The sequence below is a fragment of the Mytilus trossulus genome, chromosome 1, assembly GCF_036588685.1.
Source record: "Mytilus trossulus isolate FHL-02 chromosome 1, PNRI_Mtr1.1.1.hap1, whole genome shotgun sequence".
NCBI classification, from domain to species: Eukaryota; Metazoa; Mollusca; class Bivalvia; order Mytilida; family Mytilidae; genus Mytilus; species Mytilus trossulus.
Window position 1 is genome coordinate 87,028,049 of NC_086373.1, and position 22,836 is coordinate 87,050,884.

At 32.3% G+C, this 22,836-nt stretch overlaps 1 protein-coding gene across 1 annotated transcript in view; it reads left to right on the forward strand.

Annotated features, from left to right (window-relative positions):
- The window catches only part of LOC134701585 (uncharacterized), a 170,277-nt gene that overhangs the window by 97,952 nt on the left and 49,489 nt on the right, over positions 1 to 22,836 (forward strand). The window contains exons 12-14 of the mRNA XM_063562752.1: positions 15,650 to 15,784; positions 20,729 to 20,869; positions 22,337 to 22,477. Of these exons, the coding sequence (XP_063418822.1) occupies positions 15,650 to 15,784; positions 20,729 to 20,869; positions 22,337 to 22,477 (417 nt within the window). The remainder of the gene's footprint in view (positions 1 to 15,649; positions 15,785 to 20,728; positions 20,870 to 22,336; positions 22,478 to 22,836) is intronic.

The following is a 22,836-nucleotide window of genomic DNA, read 5'->3' on the forward strand; positions in this document are numbered from 1 at the left end:
TAAGTTTACTGGTTGGTAGATTCTTATAGACTCTATATATACACAACTCGTCTAAACATCAACCCAACAATGTTTGACCTGTAAATTTGCTTTCGCAAATTTTTTGTTCTTCCCTCGCCGGGATTCGAACACATGCTACTGCGATATCATGACACAAAATCGCCTGCACTGTAGCCGTCCCGCTAGACCACACGACCACCTGGGCTTTATATAAAATGAAGCTTTCGCTGGCCATGTGTTACCTTTCCACGTCAGTTTTAATCTAGCGGCGTACTATAGTACATGATATATAAGGCATGGAGATGTTTTGATTCCCGGCGAGAGAAGAACAAAAAATTAGCGAAAGCAAATTTACAGGTCAAACATTGTTGGGTTGATGTTTAGACGAGTTGTATATACATTATGTAAAAAGCCATGTATCACCATAATTGATGGCGATCCGATGGATACATCTGTTGTAGAGTTGTCACTGACCCAGACTCACTTATAAATATAATTATTTTCTGTGACTGTATCTTACATTAATTTGTAGGATCCTTTACTATAGATAATTTAGCTGATCTGTTACAATAACATCTTCATGCCTTATATATCATGTACTGCAGTACGCCGCTAGATTAAAACTGACGTGGAAAGGTAACACACAGCAAGCGAAAGCTCTATTATTTGTAGAGCCCAGTTGGTCGTTTTGTCTAGCGGGACGGCTGCAGTGCAGGCGATTTGGTGTCACGATATCACAGTAGCATGGCTCGAATCTCGGCGAGGAAAGAACCAAAAATTTGCGAAAGCAGATTTACAGATCTAACATTGTTGGGTTGATGTTTGGACGAGTTGTATACTTGTCGTGTACAAGTTGCGATTTTGTACAAGTTATAAGATGTACCAAAATATTGTACATGTTATAACTTGTATGATGCAAAAATACAAGTTATTACATGTACAAGAGTACCTCATACATGTTATAACCTGTACAAAATATTGCTTAAAAATGGTTTTAACTTGTACAAAATCGAAAAATAAGGATATGTTTCTATTATCGCAACAGATGTTATTGACATCAATAATATTTTCATAACTTTTTTATTATTCCTTCATTTTAGTGTGTTTTTTCCTTTTTTGATACAGTTAATGTCAAGGGGTCGGTATTACGAAGCATTCCTAAGACTTGTCTTAAGATACATGTATATTTTAGGACGTGTCATGATTCTCTTATGACTATCTATGGACATATCTTTATTTAATGAATTGTAAATGTGAGTGTCCACTTTGATGGCAATAGTAAAATACTTTCATTCTAGTTGACACTAAAAGACATTAGTGGATAGCCAGGACAGATGTGTCTACAAATAAAATTGGGAATGGAAATGGGGTATGTTTCTAAAAGATAACAACCCGCACATGGAGCAGACAACATCCAAAGGCCACAAATACATGCTTTCAAAGTACAGGATATATATTTTGACATAATCTTATAGTTTATAAAAAAAATTGAGTTATAAATGTACATAAGTCACGCTGAAGGCCAAAAATGTTGAAGAGTAGATCCAAAGATATTTATAATGAAACATGGTGCAATCGAAACTATTTTAGCTCTCTTTTGATTTTACAGAATAAGCATATAAGACATTGTTTTAGTCTGTGCATGCTATAAAACGAGAGGGAGGAGTATTACCAAATATTATTAGGCATCGTTCTTAAAATTTTGTGAAGAATTTAGTAAATAGTGTCTCACTTATTTAAGCCATGATGGACTACATAAATCATTCAATCACATGAAAACACATTTTGCCAACATAAGTCATGAAACATTCAATTCTGTAACTATGTGATCATTGTCCTCTACAGAAAGACACACGTTATGGCCTATTTATTGTTGTTGTTCTTTATGCATTGGTGAATTTAAATGTGTATTTTACTTCATTAAGATTTATCTTAAATTTTGTACAAGTTAGAACCATTTTTTAGCAATATTTTGTACAGGTTATAACATGTATGAGGTACTTTTGTACATGTTATAACTTGTATTTTTGCAATATACAAGTTATAACATGTACAAAATTTTTGTACATTTTATGACCTGTACACGATATATACATTATGTATACAGCCATGTTTCACCATCATTGATGGCGATCCGATGGATGCATCTGTTGTAGAGTTGTCACTGACTCAGACGTACTTATAAATATAATTATTTTCTGTGACTGTATGTTACATTAATTAGTAGGATCCTTTACTATAGACAATTTAGCTGATCTGTTACAATAACATCTTCATGCCTTATATATCATGTACTGCAGTACGCCGCTACTTCATTGATGGCGATCCGATGGATCAATCTGTTGTAGAGTTGTCACTGACTCAGACGTGCTTATATATATATATTCTACAACGAAATTTGTTTGACATGCACACGTATAAAAATTGCGGTTTTTATCCAACGCAATCATAGGTTTGATTGTAGTTTTTAATTTAGACTCGTTTATATTTTTTTGTTTGGGCTTTGTATCATATTTTCTCTCCGGTTTATATGATCCGTTCATCCTATATTGACTTTTTGAATCAATGAGGGTACTTTTTCTAAAAATGAGGATATTCTTTATATGGCCTTCCAAATACCGTTTCGATCCCTAACATCACTGAAGAGACATTTATTGTCGAAATCCGGATCTGGTGTACTAAAATATATTGACACCGTATGTTTGTGGCATAACATCGTGGCCACAAGTTTAAAAAATATTTCTGTTTAGTATTAAATTTATTTTAAGATCTATTTTGTTACATTTTGTGATCAATTTTATTTGGCAATCGTCAATGGCAGTCAGAAGGGTTAAAGAACATCAGTTGTTCGACCTGTTAGTCAAATGCGTTTTGTTTAAATATGCTTTTTCAATTTTTTGGTTTGTTGGAAAATGTTGTTTGTGCTGTTTTTAGACCCTTCCACAACTTAATTTGTTTGACATGCACACGTATAAAAATTGCAGTTTTTATCCAACGCAATCATAGGTTTGAACGTAGTTTTCAATTTAGACTCGTATATTTTTTTGTTTGGGCTTTGTATCACATTTTCCCTCCGGTTTATATGATCCGTTCATCCTATATTGACTCTTTAAATTCAAGAGTTTATCTAAAAATGAGGGTACTTTTTTTCAAAAAATGAGGATACTCTTTATATGGCCTTCCAAAAACCGTTTCGATCCCTAACATCACTGAAGAGACATTTATTGTCGAAATCCGGATCTGGTGTACTAAAATATATCGACACCGTATGTTTGTGGCATAACATCGCGGCCACAAGTTTAAAAAGTGTTTCTGTTTAGTATTAAATTTATTTCAAGATCTATTTTGTTACATTTTGTGATCAATTTTATTTGGCAATCGTCAATGGCAGTCAGCAGGGTTAAAGAACATCAGTTGTTCGACCTGTTAGTCAAATGCGTTTTGTTTAAATATGCTTTTTCACTTTTTTGGTCTTTTGGAAAATGTTGTTTGTGCTGTTTTTAGACCCTTCTACTACGAAATTTGTTAGACATGCACACGTATAAAAATTGCGGTTTTTATCCAACGCAATCATAGGTATGAACGTAGTTTTCAATTTAGACTCGTTTATATTTTTTTGTTTGGGCTTTGTATCATATTTTCCCTCCGGTTTATATGATCCGTTCATCCTATATTGACTCTTTAAATTCAAGAGTTTATCTAAAAATGAGGGTACTTTTTTCTAAAAATGAGGATATTTTTTATATGGCCTTCCAAAAACCGTTTCGATCCCTAACATCACTGAAGAGACATTTATTGTCGAAATCCGGATCTGGTGTACTAAAATATATCGACACCGTATGTTTGTGGCATAACATCGCGGCCACAAGTTTAAAAAGTGTTTCTGTTTAGTATTAAATTTATTTTAAGATCCATTTTGTTACATCTTGTGATCAATTTTATTTGGCAATCGTCAATGGCAGTCAGCAGGGTTAAAGAACATCAGTTGTTCGACATGTTAGTCAAATGCGTTTTGTTTAAATATGCTTTTCCACTTTTTTGATCTTTTGGAAATGTTCTTTGTGTTGTTTTTAGACCCTTCTACAACGAAATTTGTTTGACATGCACACGTACAAAAATTGCGGTTTTTATCCAACGCAATATTAGGTTTGAACGTAGTTTTCAATTTAGACTCGTTTATATTTTTTTGTTTGGGCTTTGTATCATATTTTTCCTCCGGTTTATATGATCCGTTCATCCTATATTGACTCTTTAAATTCAAGAGTTTATCTAAAAATGTGGGTACTTTTTTCTAAAAATGAGGATACTCAATATATGGCCTTCCAAGTACCGTTTCGATCCCTAACATCACTGAAGAGACATTTATTGTCGAAATCCCGATCTAGTGTACTAAAATATATTGACACCGTATGTTTGTGGCATTACATCGCGGCCACAAGTTTAAAAAGTGTTTCTGTTTAGTATAAAATTTATTTTAAGATCCATTTTGTTACATCTTGTGATCAATTTTATTTGGCAATCGTCAATGGCAGTCAGCAGGGTTAAAGAACATCAGTTGTTCGACCTGTTAGTCAAATGCGTTTTGACAAAACACGCGTCTGGCGTACTAAATTATAATCCTGGTACCTTTGATAACTATTGTTTAAATATGCTTTTTTCACTTTTTTGTTCTTTTGGAAAATGTTTTTTGTGCTGTTTTTAGAACCTTCTACAACGAAATTTGTTTGACATGCACACGTATAAAAATTGCGGTTTTTATCCAACGCAATCATAGGTTTGAACGTAGTTTTCAATTTAGACTCGTTTATATTTTTTTGTTTGGGCTTTGTATCATATTTTCCCTCCGGTTTATATGATCTGTTCATCCTATATTGACTTTTTAAATTCAAGAATTTATCTAAAAATGAGGGTACTTTTTCTTAAAATGAGGAAACTCATTATATGGCCTTTCAAATACCGTTTCGATCCCTAACATCACTGAAGAGACATTTATTGTCGAAATCCGGATCTGGTGTACTAAAATATATTGACACCGTATGTTTGGGGCATAACATCGCGGCCACAAGTTTAAAAAGTGTTTCTGTTTAGTATAAAATTTATTTTAAGATCAATTTTGTTACATCTTGTGATCAATTTCATTTGGCAATCGTCAATGACAGTCAGCAGGGTTAAAAACATCAGTTGTTCAACCTGTTAGTCAAATGCGTTTTGTTTAAATATGCTTTTTCACTTTTTTGGTCTTTTGGAAAATGTTGTTTGTGCTGTTTTTAGACCTTTCTACAACGAAATTTGTTTGACATGCACACATATAAAAATTGCGGTTTTTATCCAACGCAATCATAGGTTTGAACGTAGTTTTCAATTTAGACTCGTATATATTTATATAAATATATTTAGAGTTTAGAGTCCCTCATTTTCCTGTCACCACCTGTTTCCAACAACGCCGGCTTTAGAACTGGCTTTACAGTTCGAAATTATTTTCAAAAAATAACAGTTTAAATCACAGGGCTCCATTGATTCGGGATGGATGTATAAGTACGTAGCCACGTTCAATTATTTTACCTCATTATATAAAACTTATTTTTTTAATCATTATTAGACTGCTATTCGTTTGGGAGGCTTAAATATGTAGTTTCTGTTGTAATTGCCCTACTGTTGTCAAATTTATACCATCCTGGATCGGATAGGACATTTTTGACTTTTTTGTTTGAGGACCCCCTCAATGCAGTTATAACATCTAAACTGTCACAACCTTTGGAAAACTAGAGTTGTGCCAGTTCACAACGAAAATAACTATTTTCATTTGGCATATCTTTGTAATCTTTGCGCCGTGTTCAAAAATTTTTAAATTGTATCAGCGTCTGTGGTGTTCGCTCAAATTGTATAAATTCAAGATTTAGAAAAAGTATCTCAGTTTGAATATATTTACATGATTCATTTGACATTTGCTATTATTGGAGAAGGATATCTGTTATCCGAAATATCTAATATTTGTTAAATTTATAGTTATTTAATGGTGATGTTGTACCATTTTTGATTTGTTATATATATATTTATATATACAGCTCGTCTAAACATCAACCCAACAATATATATATATATAAACTCGGGATGATATAGAGCTTCGTATGTTTATAGAAACCTGTCGATTGTTGAAGACTATGTGTTGCTCTACAGATGTATTTTGTGGGTCTTTCGCTGCACCTGATCTCCCTTTATTTATACTGGAAGACACCCGCTAAATCGCGGACATTTAGAGCTTGGTTGAAAGTATGTAAACTGTTGTAGGATGAATTTTTGATAAAGATTTTATGACTAGAATTTCACGAATGGTATCAAAAGTCAAAGGTACTTGGTGGCAGACCAATTTATTTTAGCTCTCCCCCTTTTTTTCCAAATCCGTTATTTTTTTTTTATTATTTTGTATTAACTTCCATATACCGGAACACACATATATTATAATTTTCATTACAATACAAACAATGAGATAAAAAAGGTATTAATGAGAACTATGTAATTTCTTAAAGAATATGTACAAATGTAGATAAACAATCTAAACTATTTTTTGTTATAAATATCTAATGCATTTTAATGCAAGTATGGTTGATATGGATAACAAACAAACGATAACAAACAAACAGCACAAAAAGAGAGAAGACAAAAACAATAGGTATTCATATATAAAAAGTTATTACACCAGGGTTTTCGATATCACAAACTAGTCAAAACATGTACTAAATTTTATGATCGGTATGAGCACATCATTCGTTAATATAGCTCAACATGCAGACTTCTTTTACGTTTAGGTATTTCACATTTAATCTTTTATAGAAATATTCTTTATGAAGCACAAAAATGTCAGTATTCACCGCAGAAACGAACACAACCTTTAAATAGACTTATTAAAAGGGATATAGTTACGATACTGTTGTCAGGTCATTAAAGATTGCATATTTTGGCGTTAATATTGATTCACTTATAGGGTCTTTCCATCGGAACTAAACACATTTATTTAAAAACCAGTTGTTGGCATGACACGGGTTATGTTCTTCTCATATATGGTATGATGGTATGATACTAAACCCCTAACGGGAAGGATTGTGCCTGATATTCATATGATGATATCATAATCTTTCAATCAGTTGAATTGAAGTCTTGAGCTGGCATGTCAGTTAACTGGTAGAAGTCTGTTTTTATTATGTATAATTGTCATTTTGTTTATTTTCTTTGGTAAAATCTTCTGACATCAGACTCGGACTTCTCTTGAATTGCATTTTAAATGTACGTAGTGTTATGCGTTTACTTTTCTACATTGGCTAGAGGTATGGGGGAGGGTTGAGATCTCATAAACATGTTTAACCCCGCCGCATTTTTGCGCCTGTCCCAAGTCAGGAGCCTCTGGTATTTGTTAGTCTTGTATTATTTTAATTTTAGTTTCTTGTGTACAGTTTGGAAATTAGTTAGGCGTTCATTATCACTGAACTAGTATATATTTGTTTAAGGGCCAGCTATAGGACGCCTTCGGGTGCGGGAATTTCTCGTTACATTGAAGACCTGTTGGTGACCTTCTGCTGTTGGTTTTTTTCTATGGTCGGGTTGTTGTCTCTTTGATACATTCCCCATTTCCATTCTCAATTTGATGTATAGTACAAACTTGTTGGATCAAATAAACATATTGTAACGTTTTCGCTCGGTGTTGCTATATCGTTTTCGTTACCCTGAAGTGAAACTGACCCACTGACAAAACTAGACAATCCGCCAGACAAACTAATACTCGACAATAAATACTGTTTCAAATGACTGCACCCGTAAGTTAACTCAACCCTGTAATCCAATAGGTATATTTAAAGATGCGTTGTTTCAGAAGACAGAAATAAATAATTCGTTTCAAGTTAATGATTTAATGAAGTGTTACTTTGATCAGTTATAGATATGTTATTCAGACAATTTCAATATTGTATATCTTTTAACATGTGATCAACACAATACATAACATTTAAATAGTATGCAAGCTAGTGTATCAGTACTCTGGTCAAGTTCTATATACACATGTATTAAATAAACAACCTTATAAACAAGTAATTATAGAAATCTCTATAATTATATAAGTTATGTCGACTCCGGGTCTTACTGTACTTTTTGTGAATATTCGACTTCGTAATATATATGTAAAGAATCGTTTATAATAATCGTTTCTATACTATGTGTATATCAAGTGAATAATACAAGAATAACTTTAACTGTTACTTTCTCTGAAGAAAAACAATATTGACGTCATATTTGAATAGCGACTTTAAGACTCGAGACTGCGTCTCTGTATAAAATATGGAATATTTTATATTTCTGACTTTTATGTAATTTCAGTATAAAACGTTTTGTACGTCTAATGATCTCTAGTCTTTAGAGGCTCTTATCATATAAAATTATAAATCTATGTTTTTACTTCGTTAAACTCTGACAAAATATTTCCTAACCTTTTAAAAATGCAAGACTCAAATTGTAAGTTACAGTGCAGAAAGGATTTATTATTAGGATTGTGATTGTAAGCAACCTTTTGCCACGGTAGTCCGATCACGACTAACGCGCTCAATGATAGTGCAATATATTTACAACAGAAAGACTTAAAAGACTTCATATTGACGTCAAAAACGATTCGAAAAACTCTATTTCAACGTAATATTGACGTTCACTACAGTGCATTTTGACGGTTTACGTTAGAGCGACTCCAGTTAACATGGCGGACATTACAAGGAAAAAGAAAGACTCCGAGTCTCTAGAAACTTGACCAGGTTAACTAATTCACTCAATATAAATAAATATAGATATTAAAACAACATAATACAATCATCAACAAATATAGAAAGGTAGGTCCAGTATTAGGAAATTCTGTATTTACACTGTACAAAAATAAATAAAAAGGCGAATCATTTTCAGGTGGGACTTGACGTTATTTTTTTCTTTGCTCAAGTTACTGTTCATAATAAATATCTAAGATAGCTCCAAAAATGTATGAGTATCCAATACGATTAAAACAGAGATTTAACTTGATAAAAAGTGAAAAGGGGGAGGGGACACAAACTGTTGAACAACGAGGCCGAAATCCGTTACATTGCCCCCTTCTTAAAAAAATTGTCCGAACTAGGACAAATTGATTGACTAAATTCATTTTTAGCATTAATAAATATAATACCTTTATAATATACATTTCTTCAAAATTGATTCAAATAAATACAATAAATGCATTTTATATACAAATATGCATACTCTCAACTCACAACACTAAACTGGAATGAAGCATCTAAGTTTCATTAATATTTGTTCTAAATAAGCAATCCCTTCCCAAACTATCAAAAACTTTTACCCAACCCAAACATTTTCCTAATTACTCTACCTTAAATATAAATGTTTACATAACTTATTTCTAAAACCCTATATAATTGTCCGAATATAAAAACTGTTCTAATAATAAAAGTCAAAATCCATGTATTCTTCTTATGTCCAGATCTAATTCTTCTTCTGTTTCTTTTTCCTCTACTTCTCTGCAATATTCTGTTTGAAACTCTGTCTCTTCTCGTCTGGGTGGCTGTAGTTGAAAGCGCAACCCACTTATCCTCAGTTTGGGTACAGGTTTGTTGAAGTTGAAGTTCTTCTGTCTGTGTGTCCTTTGACTTCAAAATGTAAAAAGATGGATTGGGTACCCATGTAGCAGACAGTTTGTAAACTGGGCAGAATACACGATTCCTCTTCCCTTAAACAGCCTCTTGGCAATACACTGCCTGTATACTTTCTCGTCTTCTTTGCAATATCAGCTACTAACAGGCACTTGTAAGCTTCATATGAACACTGGAAGCGGGAGGGTGGGGCCTGAAATATGTCTTCAGGACAGACTTCATCTCTAATAGCTGGCAATTCCAAATACCTACTATCCCTCTATAGTACTAGTAGCTGTGGATGGTTCTGGAGTTGGTTGCTCAGATACCATATTGGGTTCTTTTATGAGCTCTTCCACAGCCTGTCTAGTAGGAGAGTCAAATAGATCCACTAGTTTTTTTCTTAACAGGTGACAGGGAGCTATAATCCTCAATTCCCAAAGAAATACTGCAAGGGAATATTTCGGACAGTGGCGAAATAGGTTTTACGGATTTTGTCAATCTTGGTGTTGTTGGCAGGGTTACTACTCTAGGCCTAGTGATAGTGCAGCATTGTCTTTGATTGAAATTAGATGTTTGCACAGGTTTTCTGGTCGGGGTTTCTGGTATTACAAGTTCTCTGTCTTTAGTTCTGGGATTCAGGATATGTCTGTGAACATTCTTCTCATGTTCAATCAAGCGGAACCTCTTACTTGTAGGTACCAAGTACGAGCAAAATCTGCACTGCAGCATCTTCTTAGGATGTTTGTCTATAGCATGTCTGGTTAATTGACTTCTAATACTATACTGGGCACCACAGTGAAAGCAGAAGAAAGTCATATGAAGTATAAAAACTAGTGCGTTATGGAATAACCGTTTCACAAATGATATTGGATATGTTCTTTACGTCGTAACTACAATCCCCTTCTCTTTCATGAATGTTACCAACCGATCGCGCGAATAAGACTATTTACCGGATTTGTAATCCTATAAGCAACACGACGGGTACCACATGTGTAGCAGGACCTGCTTAACCTTCCGGAGCACCCAAGTGTTTGGTGGGGTTCGTGTTGTTTATTCTTTAGTTTTCTATGTTGTGTCATGTGTTCTATTGTTTGTTTGTTTGTCATTTTCATTTTTAGCCATGGCGTTGTCAGTTTATTTTCGATTTATGAGTTTGACTGTCCCTTTGGTAGCTTTCGTCCCGCTTTTAGACTATATATCTATATTGAAAGAAAAATTGTATACTGCTTGTCAAATTGCTCCAAAAACTTTTTAAAAATGTACAGAAATAAAGGCAACCGTAGTATACCGCTGATCAAAATTCATTAATCCATGGACAAAAAACAAAATGGGGACAGAACAAGATGAAAATATGGTATTATACATATGCCAGTGATAAACTTTATTGAGCCTGGTGATAAGAAACTTGTTTTTGCCAGTCCCTGGACATCCTGTACAGGCTTAATATTGTGGTCATTATACAATAGAAAGTAAAATCAATGATTTGAATTATATTGTAAGAACTCCAGGTCGGCGCAAACAAAATAGAGTGTGTCATATTAATATGTTTAGCGTATTAGTGAATGTGAGAGTAAACCAGTTGCCACTTTAGCCATGATAAAATTTGAGAATAATCATGACAAACCAGATGTAATTGAACCACCTTTTAGTTTTAAAACTATGGAAGAGACAGTTAGATTGAAAAAATCAGAATTTTTTTCAACTTAAGATTCAAAACTTGCCTCTTGATCGTAGAGAAAAAATAAAAGCTTTGGTAATTTCATTACAAAATCTTTTTCCAGATGTGCCACTCAAAACCACTGCTGTTTGTCATGATGTTGATGTAGGCGTTGCTTCTCCAATTAAGCATCATCCTTACCGGCTCAATCCACTGAAACTTGAATTTATGGAACAAGAAATTAAATATATGCTTGATATATTATTGAGCCGAGTAACACTGAATGAAGCTCTACTTGTCTTCTTGTGACAAAACCAGATAAAAACTTTTGTTTCGTGACTGATTTCCGAAAAAAACCTTTTTGTGTAAATTCAGTTTCAAAATCTGATTCCTATCCGATTCCAAGGACAACGAATTGACAACATTGGTCAAACAAAATTTGTTAGCGAATTTGAATTGTTGAAAGGTTACTGGCAAGTTCAATTAACACAGAGAGCTCGTGAAATATCAGCTTTTGTCACACCAGATGGCTTATTTCAATATAATGTAATGTCGTTTGGCATGAAAAGTGCTCCAGCTACATTTCATAGAATTATATTGATGATCTCATTGTATAGAGAGATAGCTAGGAATAGCATTTATCCCATTTATATGATACTTTTGATAGATTGTCAACATATAAGTTGACTGTTAATCTTGGTTAAAGTTAATTTTGCCAGGCCACTGTTGATTCTTTTGTGCATACAGTTGGCCAAGGACAAGTGAAACTTATTATGGCTAAAGTGGACGCCATTACCAAATTTCCTCCCCTTGAAAAAAGAAAACAACTTTTGAGATATTAGGCATGATTGGATTTTACTGGAAATTCTGTTCAAGTTTTGCTACTGGTGTCCAACCATTGACACATGGAAAGATTCTAAATTTATCTGGAGTGAAAACCATTTTGAAAAAAGCAAATCACTTGTAATTAATAGTCCAGTTCTGATTACTCCAGACTTTGAAAAACAATTTAAACTTGCCGTTGATGCCAGTGATGTAGTTACTGGATCTGTTTTATATCAAGAGACATGTGATAATGTTGATAATGTTTAGAAACCTATATTATATGTTTTGAAAAAAATACCTATATGGTCAAAATATTCATATGGTCCAGCCCGTTAATAACCATACGAGTATATGCTCATATGGTCCAGCAATACGCGTACGGTCGGACCATATGAGTTTACGCATATGGTCATGACCAAACGCATATGGTCCAAATACTCATATGATCCGAAACATATATGTAACACTCAGAAACGTGTCCTTCCCCCCAAACGTGTCCGATTCCCCCAAACGTGTCCACATTGACGTCACTGAAATGCAAAACATGTCTAGTTAAAAACATCGCCAAAGCGTGTGATTTGTATAAACGCCCAAACGTGTCCATTTCTCAACAAACCCCCAAACGTGTCCAATCCCAAAAATGTGTCCATATCAAGCGTTATTTGGTTATTGCTATTCCATTAACGTATTCTAATTTTACCATTAATTAAAAATATAGATAAGCTTTTTAAACGGCCGAAAAAACTGGGTAAAAGTCGGGGCGTAATTTCGGCTATGTTGTATGTATATATATATATATAAATTGTAAGCAAACATGTTTAGTTAAACTGTACAGTTAACGGATGAAAGTGCCCCTTTCTCTGCACATTAGAATTGTATGTTCTCTCTAAATATTGTGAAACACCGGCAACTGGACGATCAACAGTCTAAAATAAATTTATACAGTACAAATGTAAAAAAAAATAAAAACTTGTAACCTATGTTCTCTAAATATGCATGACACACTTGCAACTGGACAATACACACTCATCAGTTTAAAGATAATTTTAACAGTATAGAACAGTAAAATCATTAAAACATGTATGTTCTCTAAATATGCATAAAATACTTGCAACTGGAAATACGCTATCAACAGTCTAAAGTTAATTTATACAGCAAATGTAAAACTATTTGGCTCTAAATATGCATAGAGACATAAGAGTACTTGCAACTGGACAATACCCTAACAGTCTAGAAAGTGAATTTATACAGTACACATTAACTTTGCAATTACGGTAACCACTAATAACCGGCGTTGATCACATAACATTCATATTAATAAAAAGAATCTATAAAACCAATGCATGAAACATTTGACACTGGACGTTATGCTCTTGATCATGTGTCTTTAGTGATGCTTGAACCCTAAAATTTATAAAAAAAAAAACACCGGATAACCAGTTAATGATTTGATGAGCTTTTGAAATACACACAAATTCAGATGGAGAACTATTAACAAAAGTTTAAAAAAAAAAATGCTGCTTAATGCTCGCCAGGCAATATTCGGATAAATATACAAAGCATCATCGGAGTTTTTAAGTAGATAATAATTTACAAAGTCACCGATTAAGTGAACTCTATAATTATGTGCAGGTTCGCTCTAAATGAGTTTGAAATACTTGCAACAGTTACTGAACAATAAGCAATTTCAGTCAAAAATTAATTAACAATTACAAAGTAAATTTTGAATTATGATATTCATTAAAAACCTACATTTAATTAACTAAAGCTATTAAATGAAAACTTTGTCACCTGTGTTCCCATCATAAAATTCCCGTAAACGTTATCAGCGATATTATTTAGGAGATACATGTATTAACGCTAAAAGACATGAGACGTTCTGGCGTTAAATATTGGACACGTTTTGGCGAATAACATTTATCGGGCACGTTTGGGGGTTATGAATTCGGACACGTTTGGGGAATATTGTACATTTCGGACACGTTTAGGGAGAGAAGACACGTTTGGGGGAATCGGACACGTTTGGGGGGAAGGACACGTTTGGGAGTGTTACATATATACTATACTATGTATTTGTATACATGTTATTCATGAAATGTTTTGGTTACACCCTAACTTCTTTTAAAAGGGAGGTGTTATGATATTGTTATTATTATATTAATTTATGGTTGCTTATTTGTTTTGTATGGCCTGATATTGTTTAAAAAATAATCTTTTAACTGTGCAGTTTAGAAATCACTGTAACAATCAGAGGTACTGATGGAATGCTTCGAACTTTCAGTTTGACTTACATAAAAATTCCAGAATGATCATGATAATAGATGCGTTATTTAAACTTCTAACATTGTTCTAGAAACTTCTGTTCTAGAGTTTTCTAGAACTTTTCTTTCTATAGTGTTCTAGAGATTTCCTTGACAACTATTTATATATACAGACCCGAAAGTTAAACTTTTAGACATAGGCATAGACATCGATAGACATTAAATTTCTCAGCAGTTTGATTGAAATTTTTATTTACAAACTTCAATATCTTTTGGACGTAATATTCTCTGTGAATTCAGAGAAGATTTCCGGATAAAGAAAAAGATAAAAGATTGGACTCATATTTTGACAGTTAAGTTGACATTGCGATTTGTGTAATACTCATGTAAACTCGTGTATAATAAATCATAATTTAAAGGTGATTTCTTGCTGTAACAATATAATAAGTAATCAAAAACATAGTTAAAATGAAGCATGTAATATATGACAGCCGCTGATGGTTAACTTGGAATTGATAATAAATAGCAAATACAATGTACGCTTTTTTGTTATATTAGTAGTTTATGTATGTTCATAGTATACGGATAAAGCGAAAAAAATATGTCCAGTCCCCAAGTTTCTAAGAAAGACATGAACAATATGTGTAATTTTAAACCGTTCTAAACGGAATTCTAGTCTATTACCCAAAAATTCAACAGATGACGGAAACAATATCCGGACGCCTTTATTGCCGTTTTTCTCCCAAAATAACCTAAACTGAATACTCATAAGCGAGGATGACAAATGCAACTAGACATTGTACCTTTAGGACACAAAGGGATAATGATGTATTGATAGTAGAAGGAAGAGAAGCGACACACAAAATTAGTAGAGATATAGAAGCAGGAATCTTATTTTAGAATTTTGGAAGACAACACGAAAAACATCATGTTGTTAAATGAGGTCTTAAAAAGGTTTTTATGGACGACCACTTGCAAATCTTATAGTGTTACCATATAAATGACAAAATAAACATGTGGAAAAAATAATAATGTTTGTGCATGATATTCACACACTACAATATGTTAAAATTCAGGCATTGAAGACAAAGATCACGTGTTACTGATAAGGGACCAAAATGTGAACAAATGCATCGTCTATCTTTATTCCTTGGAGATACTGTTTGATTCGCAAGTTACAATTACCAAACGTAATATTATCAATATACATATAGATAATGCTTACATATTCAGAATCAAATTATATATTTAAGGATGTACGCTTGGTACTTATGGGCCAAATTGTCAAGAGATTTGTGATAACTGTAAAGATACAGAATGCAACCAGTTCAATGGTACTTGTACGCATGGATGTTCTGCTGGATGGAAGGGTCGCAAGTGTAAAAAAGGTTTGTTTGATATATATGTTACAGTAAATAGGTGAAATTAGGAATTACATGGAATTACTAAAATTTAAGAATTACATGTAATTCCCGATGCACTTAGTAAATACAAGTAATTCCTAAAACGGCCCAGTTATTACCAGTAATTACTGATTTTAAATTGAATGTTTACATCTATTTACTAACTGTTAAAACAATGTTGTAATATGGTCAACTGATCAACAGTTATAGTTATACTAACTAGAAAATCAGTGAGTTCTCTTAAAACGTTATCAGCCTAAAATGTACCTTTTTACTAAAGGTACATTAGCCACGAGATTTAAAATAAATATATGGTTGTTGTTGTGTTAAATTATTAATGAAAATGATAAGGTGAAATCATATTTCACTTTCAGCAGCCTATCTGTTTCTATTTTGTTAAATAACCTGAGAATTTTTTCTCTAAGTACTAACTTTTGACTAGTTCTGTAAAAAGCTTCTGTCCAAATTTGGTAAAAAAATCAATATAGTTTATGAAATCTAATAAATGTTTTAAAAAATTTAACTGCAGAGTATATGTTATGTTAACTGGGAAAAAACTAGTTCGTTTATAAGTAATATACCAAAAAAAAAATTTTACTTCTGGATATTATCTAATTATCATAAACCAGCTTCTGTCCACGTTTGGTAGAAATCCAGGTTATTTTGAGAAGTTATTGAAATCTAAAAAACCACAGTGTGAATGTAATGTTATCTGGCATTAAAACTTAAGTCCGTGTATAAGTAAAATACGGAAAAAACATTGTTTTTTTTTACAAAATTTACCTTCTTGAAATTTATCTTTTGCTCATAAACAAGCTTCTGTTCAGGTTTGGTAGAAATCCAGGATTATTTAAGAAAGTTATCAAACTTTAAAAAAAAAATTAACAACAAAGTGAATATTTGTGGACAGCGCTGGCGACGGAATTAAGGTCAGCTTCAATTTGAAGATCTTGAAAAACTCCAAAAACTCATAAAAAAGATAAACACAGAAACACGAAAATATGAAAATGTGACAATTTACGCAATCAATTTGTATACATTTGATTGTGAAGAATGTCAGCTATATCGCAAATGTTATTAAAAGGAATTTAACTCATGTCATTAGCCAAGTTGATATGCAAAGTTTACCTGATGGAGATTTTGATTTAACAAAATTATGAGATTTTAAGAATTATCAAGATCATTTAACCAAATTTAGCATTATATAATGTCTATCTTAACAAATGGGATGGCTTAGTTGCTTATAAACTTCTCAAAAATGAATTTCTCAATTTTGGATTGGTATCATTGTCTTGCATGCTGAAAATAATTTCTAGGAGTTTCAAAACGTATAAAACAACCATTTTCTGGTTTCAATTAAAAAAAAAAAGTCATAAAAATCTTACCCTTTTACGTTTTTATTTGATATATTGTCTTTAACTTTAATTTTCATGTCTTTAATTTTTAAACAAAAATATCAAGGTAGGAAATAGCTGTAAAAAATGACAAAAAACTTCAGTGAATACCAGTAATCACTGAAACAACTAGTAAATACATGTAATTACTAAATTGACTAGTAATTACAAGTATTTACTGAACTGTTTAGTAATTACGTGTAATTCCTAATTTCACCTATATACTGTAACATATATATATATCAATTGTAATCAGTTCAGTTATCTGGTTAAAATTCCTGTTTACACTACATGCCATGAGGATCAAACAAACAGTTCGACAGAAATGTAATACCATATACAATTTTGCCGTACTGTTTGTGTATAAATAAGTTGTCATGACTTATAGATGTTTTACAGAGCGTAAAACCGTCTTCGAATCATAAGTGGCACAAATACTATCTTATTGAAATAAAAAATCATCAGAGAACAGACGCCGCTTTTATTTAATGAAGAATTGTTGAACAGTTTGACTACAAACCGAAAGCGTCAATTTAATTACATGAAATTAATGCAATAGTATTTACTAGGGATGATAACGAGTAATTGAGTCCTCCGGTACAATTTTTGTACTCGGATACTCGTTCGTTTGCGCTTCAGAAATCTTGAGATGCATAATTATCCTTACATTTTCCCACACATTAGTTTCCTTTGAAATATCATCGTTATACTAGTAAAAATAATATCTATTTTTAAAAATATACGATTCTCCTCAGACTTCAATGTGTATATCTAATTATTCACACCAATAATAATTTCTATAATGAACAGTTAATTATAAAAAGGGTGGTTCTATATACAATAAAAGGACTAGCAACCCACATTATCAAGTATCGATGTTTTTTTGCTGTACTTAATTTTATTTGAATTTAATCTCCATTATTGTCTAGGCTGTGATAAAGCCATGTTTTGGTAGAACTGTTTGAAATTATGTTCCTATGGCAAAACTACCATTTATTACAATAATAATGGAACTTGTGAGCCATTTTATTTATTTGTAAAATGTGACAACGGATCCTACAGGATGAACTGTTCTATTTACTGTATAAATTGTATAAATAAATCTTGTGATCAAATTTTTGTCATGTTGTTGGATCTTGTAAAGCAAGTAATCGTGATTTAAAACGTTGCTAATATACTAGTCAAGAAAAGAAACGATACACGACTTTGAATTCAAAAGATTTATCAAAAAGTATTAATTATAAAAAAAAATGAGATACACTATTTTTAAAAGGAGCTTTCATTTGCATGCACAGATACAATAGTGAAATCAAAACTTGTCGGAAAGTATCTACAATCCGTGTAAGCGATCATAGGGTGCAAATTAGTTTTGCGGAAAGTTGAATAAAAAATCAATACACAATTTTTTGAGTACTAAATAAATTTTCAAATTTGTTTAAAAATATTCAATATTTTTTCATTTTTTAATGATCTGTTATACAAATTCAAATGACGTAATTTTTTCGTCATGTTTTACAGCTTCAAATATGACGTCACTAAGCGTTGAGGTTTAAATTTATTCGGATGTGTCTTCTTTTGTGTTTCAAATTTCTGGTTATGTAATATATTTCAGTTGTTTCCTGAAATAAGTTAATACTTCAGTTTTATCATGTACATCTTTTGTATAGTCATTTTATAAAATTTACTGTTTGCAAAAGTATAAAAAAAAGGGGGGGACGAAAGATACCAAAGGGACAGTCAAACTCATAAATCTAAAACAAGCTGAAAACGCCATGGCTAAAAATGAAAAAAAAAAACAAACAGAAAAACAATAGTACACATGACACAACATAGAAAACAAAAGAATAAACAACACGAACCCCACCAAAAACTAGAGGTGATCTCAGGTGCACCGGAAGGGTAATAAGATCCTGCTCCACATGTGACACCCGTCGTGTTGCTTATGTGATTAAAAATCCGGTAAATAGTCTAATTCGGTAGGTCACATTCATGAAAGGCAAGGGGATTGTAGTTACGACGTAAGGAACATATCCGATATCATTTGTGAAACGGTTATTCCATAACGGTCAACCAACTCGTGATGGCGTCCGTAAAATTTATAAATTATTCTTAATAATAGGGATGTTCTGGTAACTAACAGAAAACCCTTGTCGTTTTTGGCACAACTTTTTTTATCTTTTGGTCCTTGATGCTGTTCAACTTTGTACTTGTTCCGGCTTTCAAACTTTTGTATCTGGGCGTCACTAGTAGGTCTTGTGTGGACAAAATGCACTTCTGGCGTATTCAAATTTTGAACTTGTTGCCTTTTGTTGGCTGTTTTTCGTGTGATTCTTTGTCAATTGTGTTCTCTAATTTATTTATATTGTAGTCTTGTGGTGTTGTGTTGTCATTTTGATGTTATATTTTACATGGCCATAAAAGTGCGAGATTTGGCATGCCACAAAACCAGGTTCAACTTACCATTTTTTCCTTAAAAAATGCCCTGTACCAAGTCAGGAATATGGTCATTGTTATATTATAGTTCGTTTCTGTGTGTATTACATTTTAACGTTGTGTCGTTTGTTTTCTCTGATTTTTTAGTGTAAATTCACATTGCGATAAGACGAGTCACGGAACTTGTCTATCCCAAATTAATGTATTTGGTTTTGATGTTATATTTGTTATTCTCGTGGGATTTTGTCTGATCCTCGGTCCGTTTCTGTGTGTGTTACATTTTAGTGCTACGTCGTTGTTCTCCTCTTATATATAATGCGTTTCCCTCGGTTTTAGTTTGTTACCCCGATTTTGTGTTTTGTCCATGGATTTATGAGTTTTGAACAACGGTATACTACTGTTGCCTTTATTTTTTTAAATCTAAAAAAATTTTTTTTTTTGTTTTCGTCCAAAATCAATGCTTTAGATATGATATCAACACACAGTATATTTGAAACCTTCCGGGTTAGTTTTGAAAATTGTTACCATTTTTATCAGTTGATAATGTAAACAATTTAACGATTTCTGGTGGGGCCGAACTTTGCTTAACAAATAAACGAAGAAACTGTATGATTTAAAAAAAAGATTTAATGGCAAACATTGTCTTTACCTTTAAATGAGAGGTTGTCATCATTAGCTCGAATTTCTGTTTTTAAAATTGTCGTTTATGTAAATTTTGTCAAAAAAAATAAATTTGCAAAATAGCGTCATGAAAGCAAAAATATTATTTTTAAAACGGATTTATAATATTATGGTGATTAAGTATTACTACCTTCAATATTGGTCCTAACAACGGAAAATTTCATCTTTAATTTGAAAAAAGTCGTGTATCCGAGTCGTTTCTTATGTCCTAGTCAAAGTAAGTATAATTAAAATATTAGTAGAAACTATTTACATAAAGCCGAAAAGTAGAACATCGTAAAAATCCATTAAAGTTCGCTATTTGAAATGTAGTTCATTTTGATAACATTCGTTATAATGAAATAATTATATATTTCACTTTGTATGTTTGTAGCATTTCATACTGGATATAGTTTGACATGTTATTTTAATTATTTTATAGTTTGTGGTCAAGGAGCATTTGGACAGAACTGTCGTCAAAAATGCACAAATTGCAAAACCGACAACTGCAACCGTTTCAATGGAGATTGTAATCCATTGGGAATATGTAAATCAGGATGGAAGGGCCCAGGGTGCAAACATGGTAAGTTGATTTTGTTTTCAGAAAAAAAATCAACATATCAAAGTTCAATTGATATAAGTAACAATAACTACTAAACCTTTAGTAAATACCTGCGTACAAAAAACAGATAAAACTTATAAATGAATGAAATTGAAGAAATTAATATTTGCATACTTACTAATAAAGAGAGATATTCCATGTGTCCTACTTATATAAAAGAGTGATAAATGGTGTATTTTAAAATTTCATACCGAAAATTAAATTCATGATCTGAATTCCACTTTACTCTGTATTTTGTAGCATGTGACAAGGGATCCTACGGGATAAACTGTTCTTTGTCCTGAAGCAATTGCATAAACGAGTCATGTGATCCTCTTGAAGGAATATGTAAAACTGTTGGCTCCTGTGATGCAGGGTACAGTGGTATAAAATGTAATCAATGTAACGCTCACATGTTTAACCCCGCCACATTATTTATGTATGTGCCTGTCCCAAGTCAGGAGCATGTAATTCAGTGGTTGTCGTTTGTTTATGTGTTGAATATTTGTTTTTCGTTCATTTCTTTTACATAAATAAGGCCGTTAGTTTTTCTCGTTTGAATTGTTTTACATTGTCGTATCGGGGCCTTTTATAGCTGACTATGCGGTATGGGATTTCCTCATTTTTAAAGGACGTACGGTGACCTTTAGTTGTTAATGTTTGTGTCATTTTGGTCTTTTGTGGATAGTTGTTTCATTTGCAATCATACCACATCTTCTTTTTTATATGATCAATGTATGTATACGAAAAATTTTAATTTCTTCTTAAATTGACTTTTATTTTAACAGGAAGAGAACAAGAATTTGTAATTCAAAAGACACTATATATATTTGTTATACACAAATATGTTTATTCACAGTTTTACAATCATTTATTTTGGCATTGCACAATATCTTTTTTAGCACTGTTAATGACATATTTACAGATCAGTTCTTTTTGTTGTTTGTGTTTGTTAAAAAAAATTATAAAAATATAAAAAACACCAAACTCCAATGGAAATTCAAATCAGGAAGGCCTTGATATAATAGTAAACAATGGTAAAATCAATTGACCTATAGTTGTTTATGTCTGTATCATTTTGGTCTCTTGTGGACAGTTGTCTCATTGGCAATCATACCACATCTCCTTTTTTTATATTCATACAAACATAAGGAATGAAGATAATTGTCATAATCTGGACTTGGTACTTGATAATGGTCTTAATTGCTTAATTTTATAGTCCTTCTGCTACACCACTATCAAAGATTATGGTGAAATTCGTAAAAGGCAAAGAATATTAAAAAAAACTGCCGAAATGTTTTTATGAATAACTACTTGTAAAATGTAGTGTTGCTACACGAAGGTGTTCAAAACACATAAAGGAAAAAGAGGAGATTGGGGAATAAAGTTTTGATTCTGTATAATATCTTATATCACCATCTGAATTCCACTTTAATCTGTATTTTGTAGCATGTGACACAGGATCCTACGGCATAAACTGTTCTTTGTCCTGTAGCAACTGCATAAATGAGTCGTGTGATCATCGGACAGGAAAATGTCATATAGATGGCGGTTGTAAAATTGGATATCATGGTTCAGAATGTAGTGAAGGTATTTAAATAATCTGTGAGGTGATAGTTGTGTTTTACCAGGGTATTTTGTATATGTTAGATCGATGTCTTTAATCATTATAAAGACACAAACCATTCAGCTTTTAATATTCTTTAATCAAGGTAGATAAATGTGTTAAACATTGCATGCAGGATCAATTACAGTTAGGATATTACATGTTTGTAAGACGAAATATATATCTTCACTTTCCTTTAGATTCTTGAAAAGCAGAATACCGTGGTATGAAATAAAATCAATGTATGTATATCGAAATCTTTAATCCTACGTATATTTACGTTCAATCTAACTTGGAGAGAACAAGTATTTGTTATCATTAAATTCAAAAGACACTTAATATT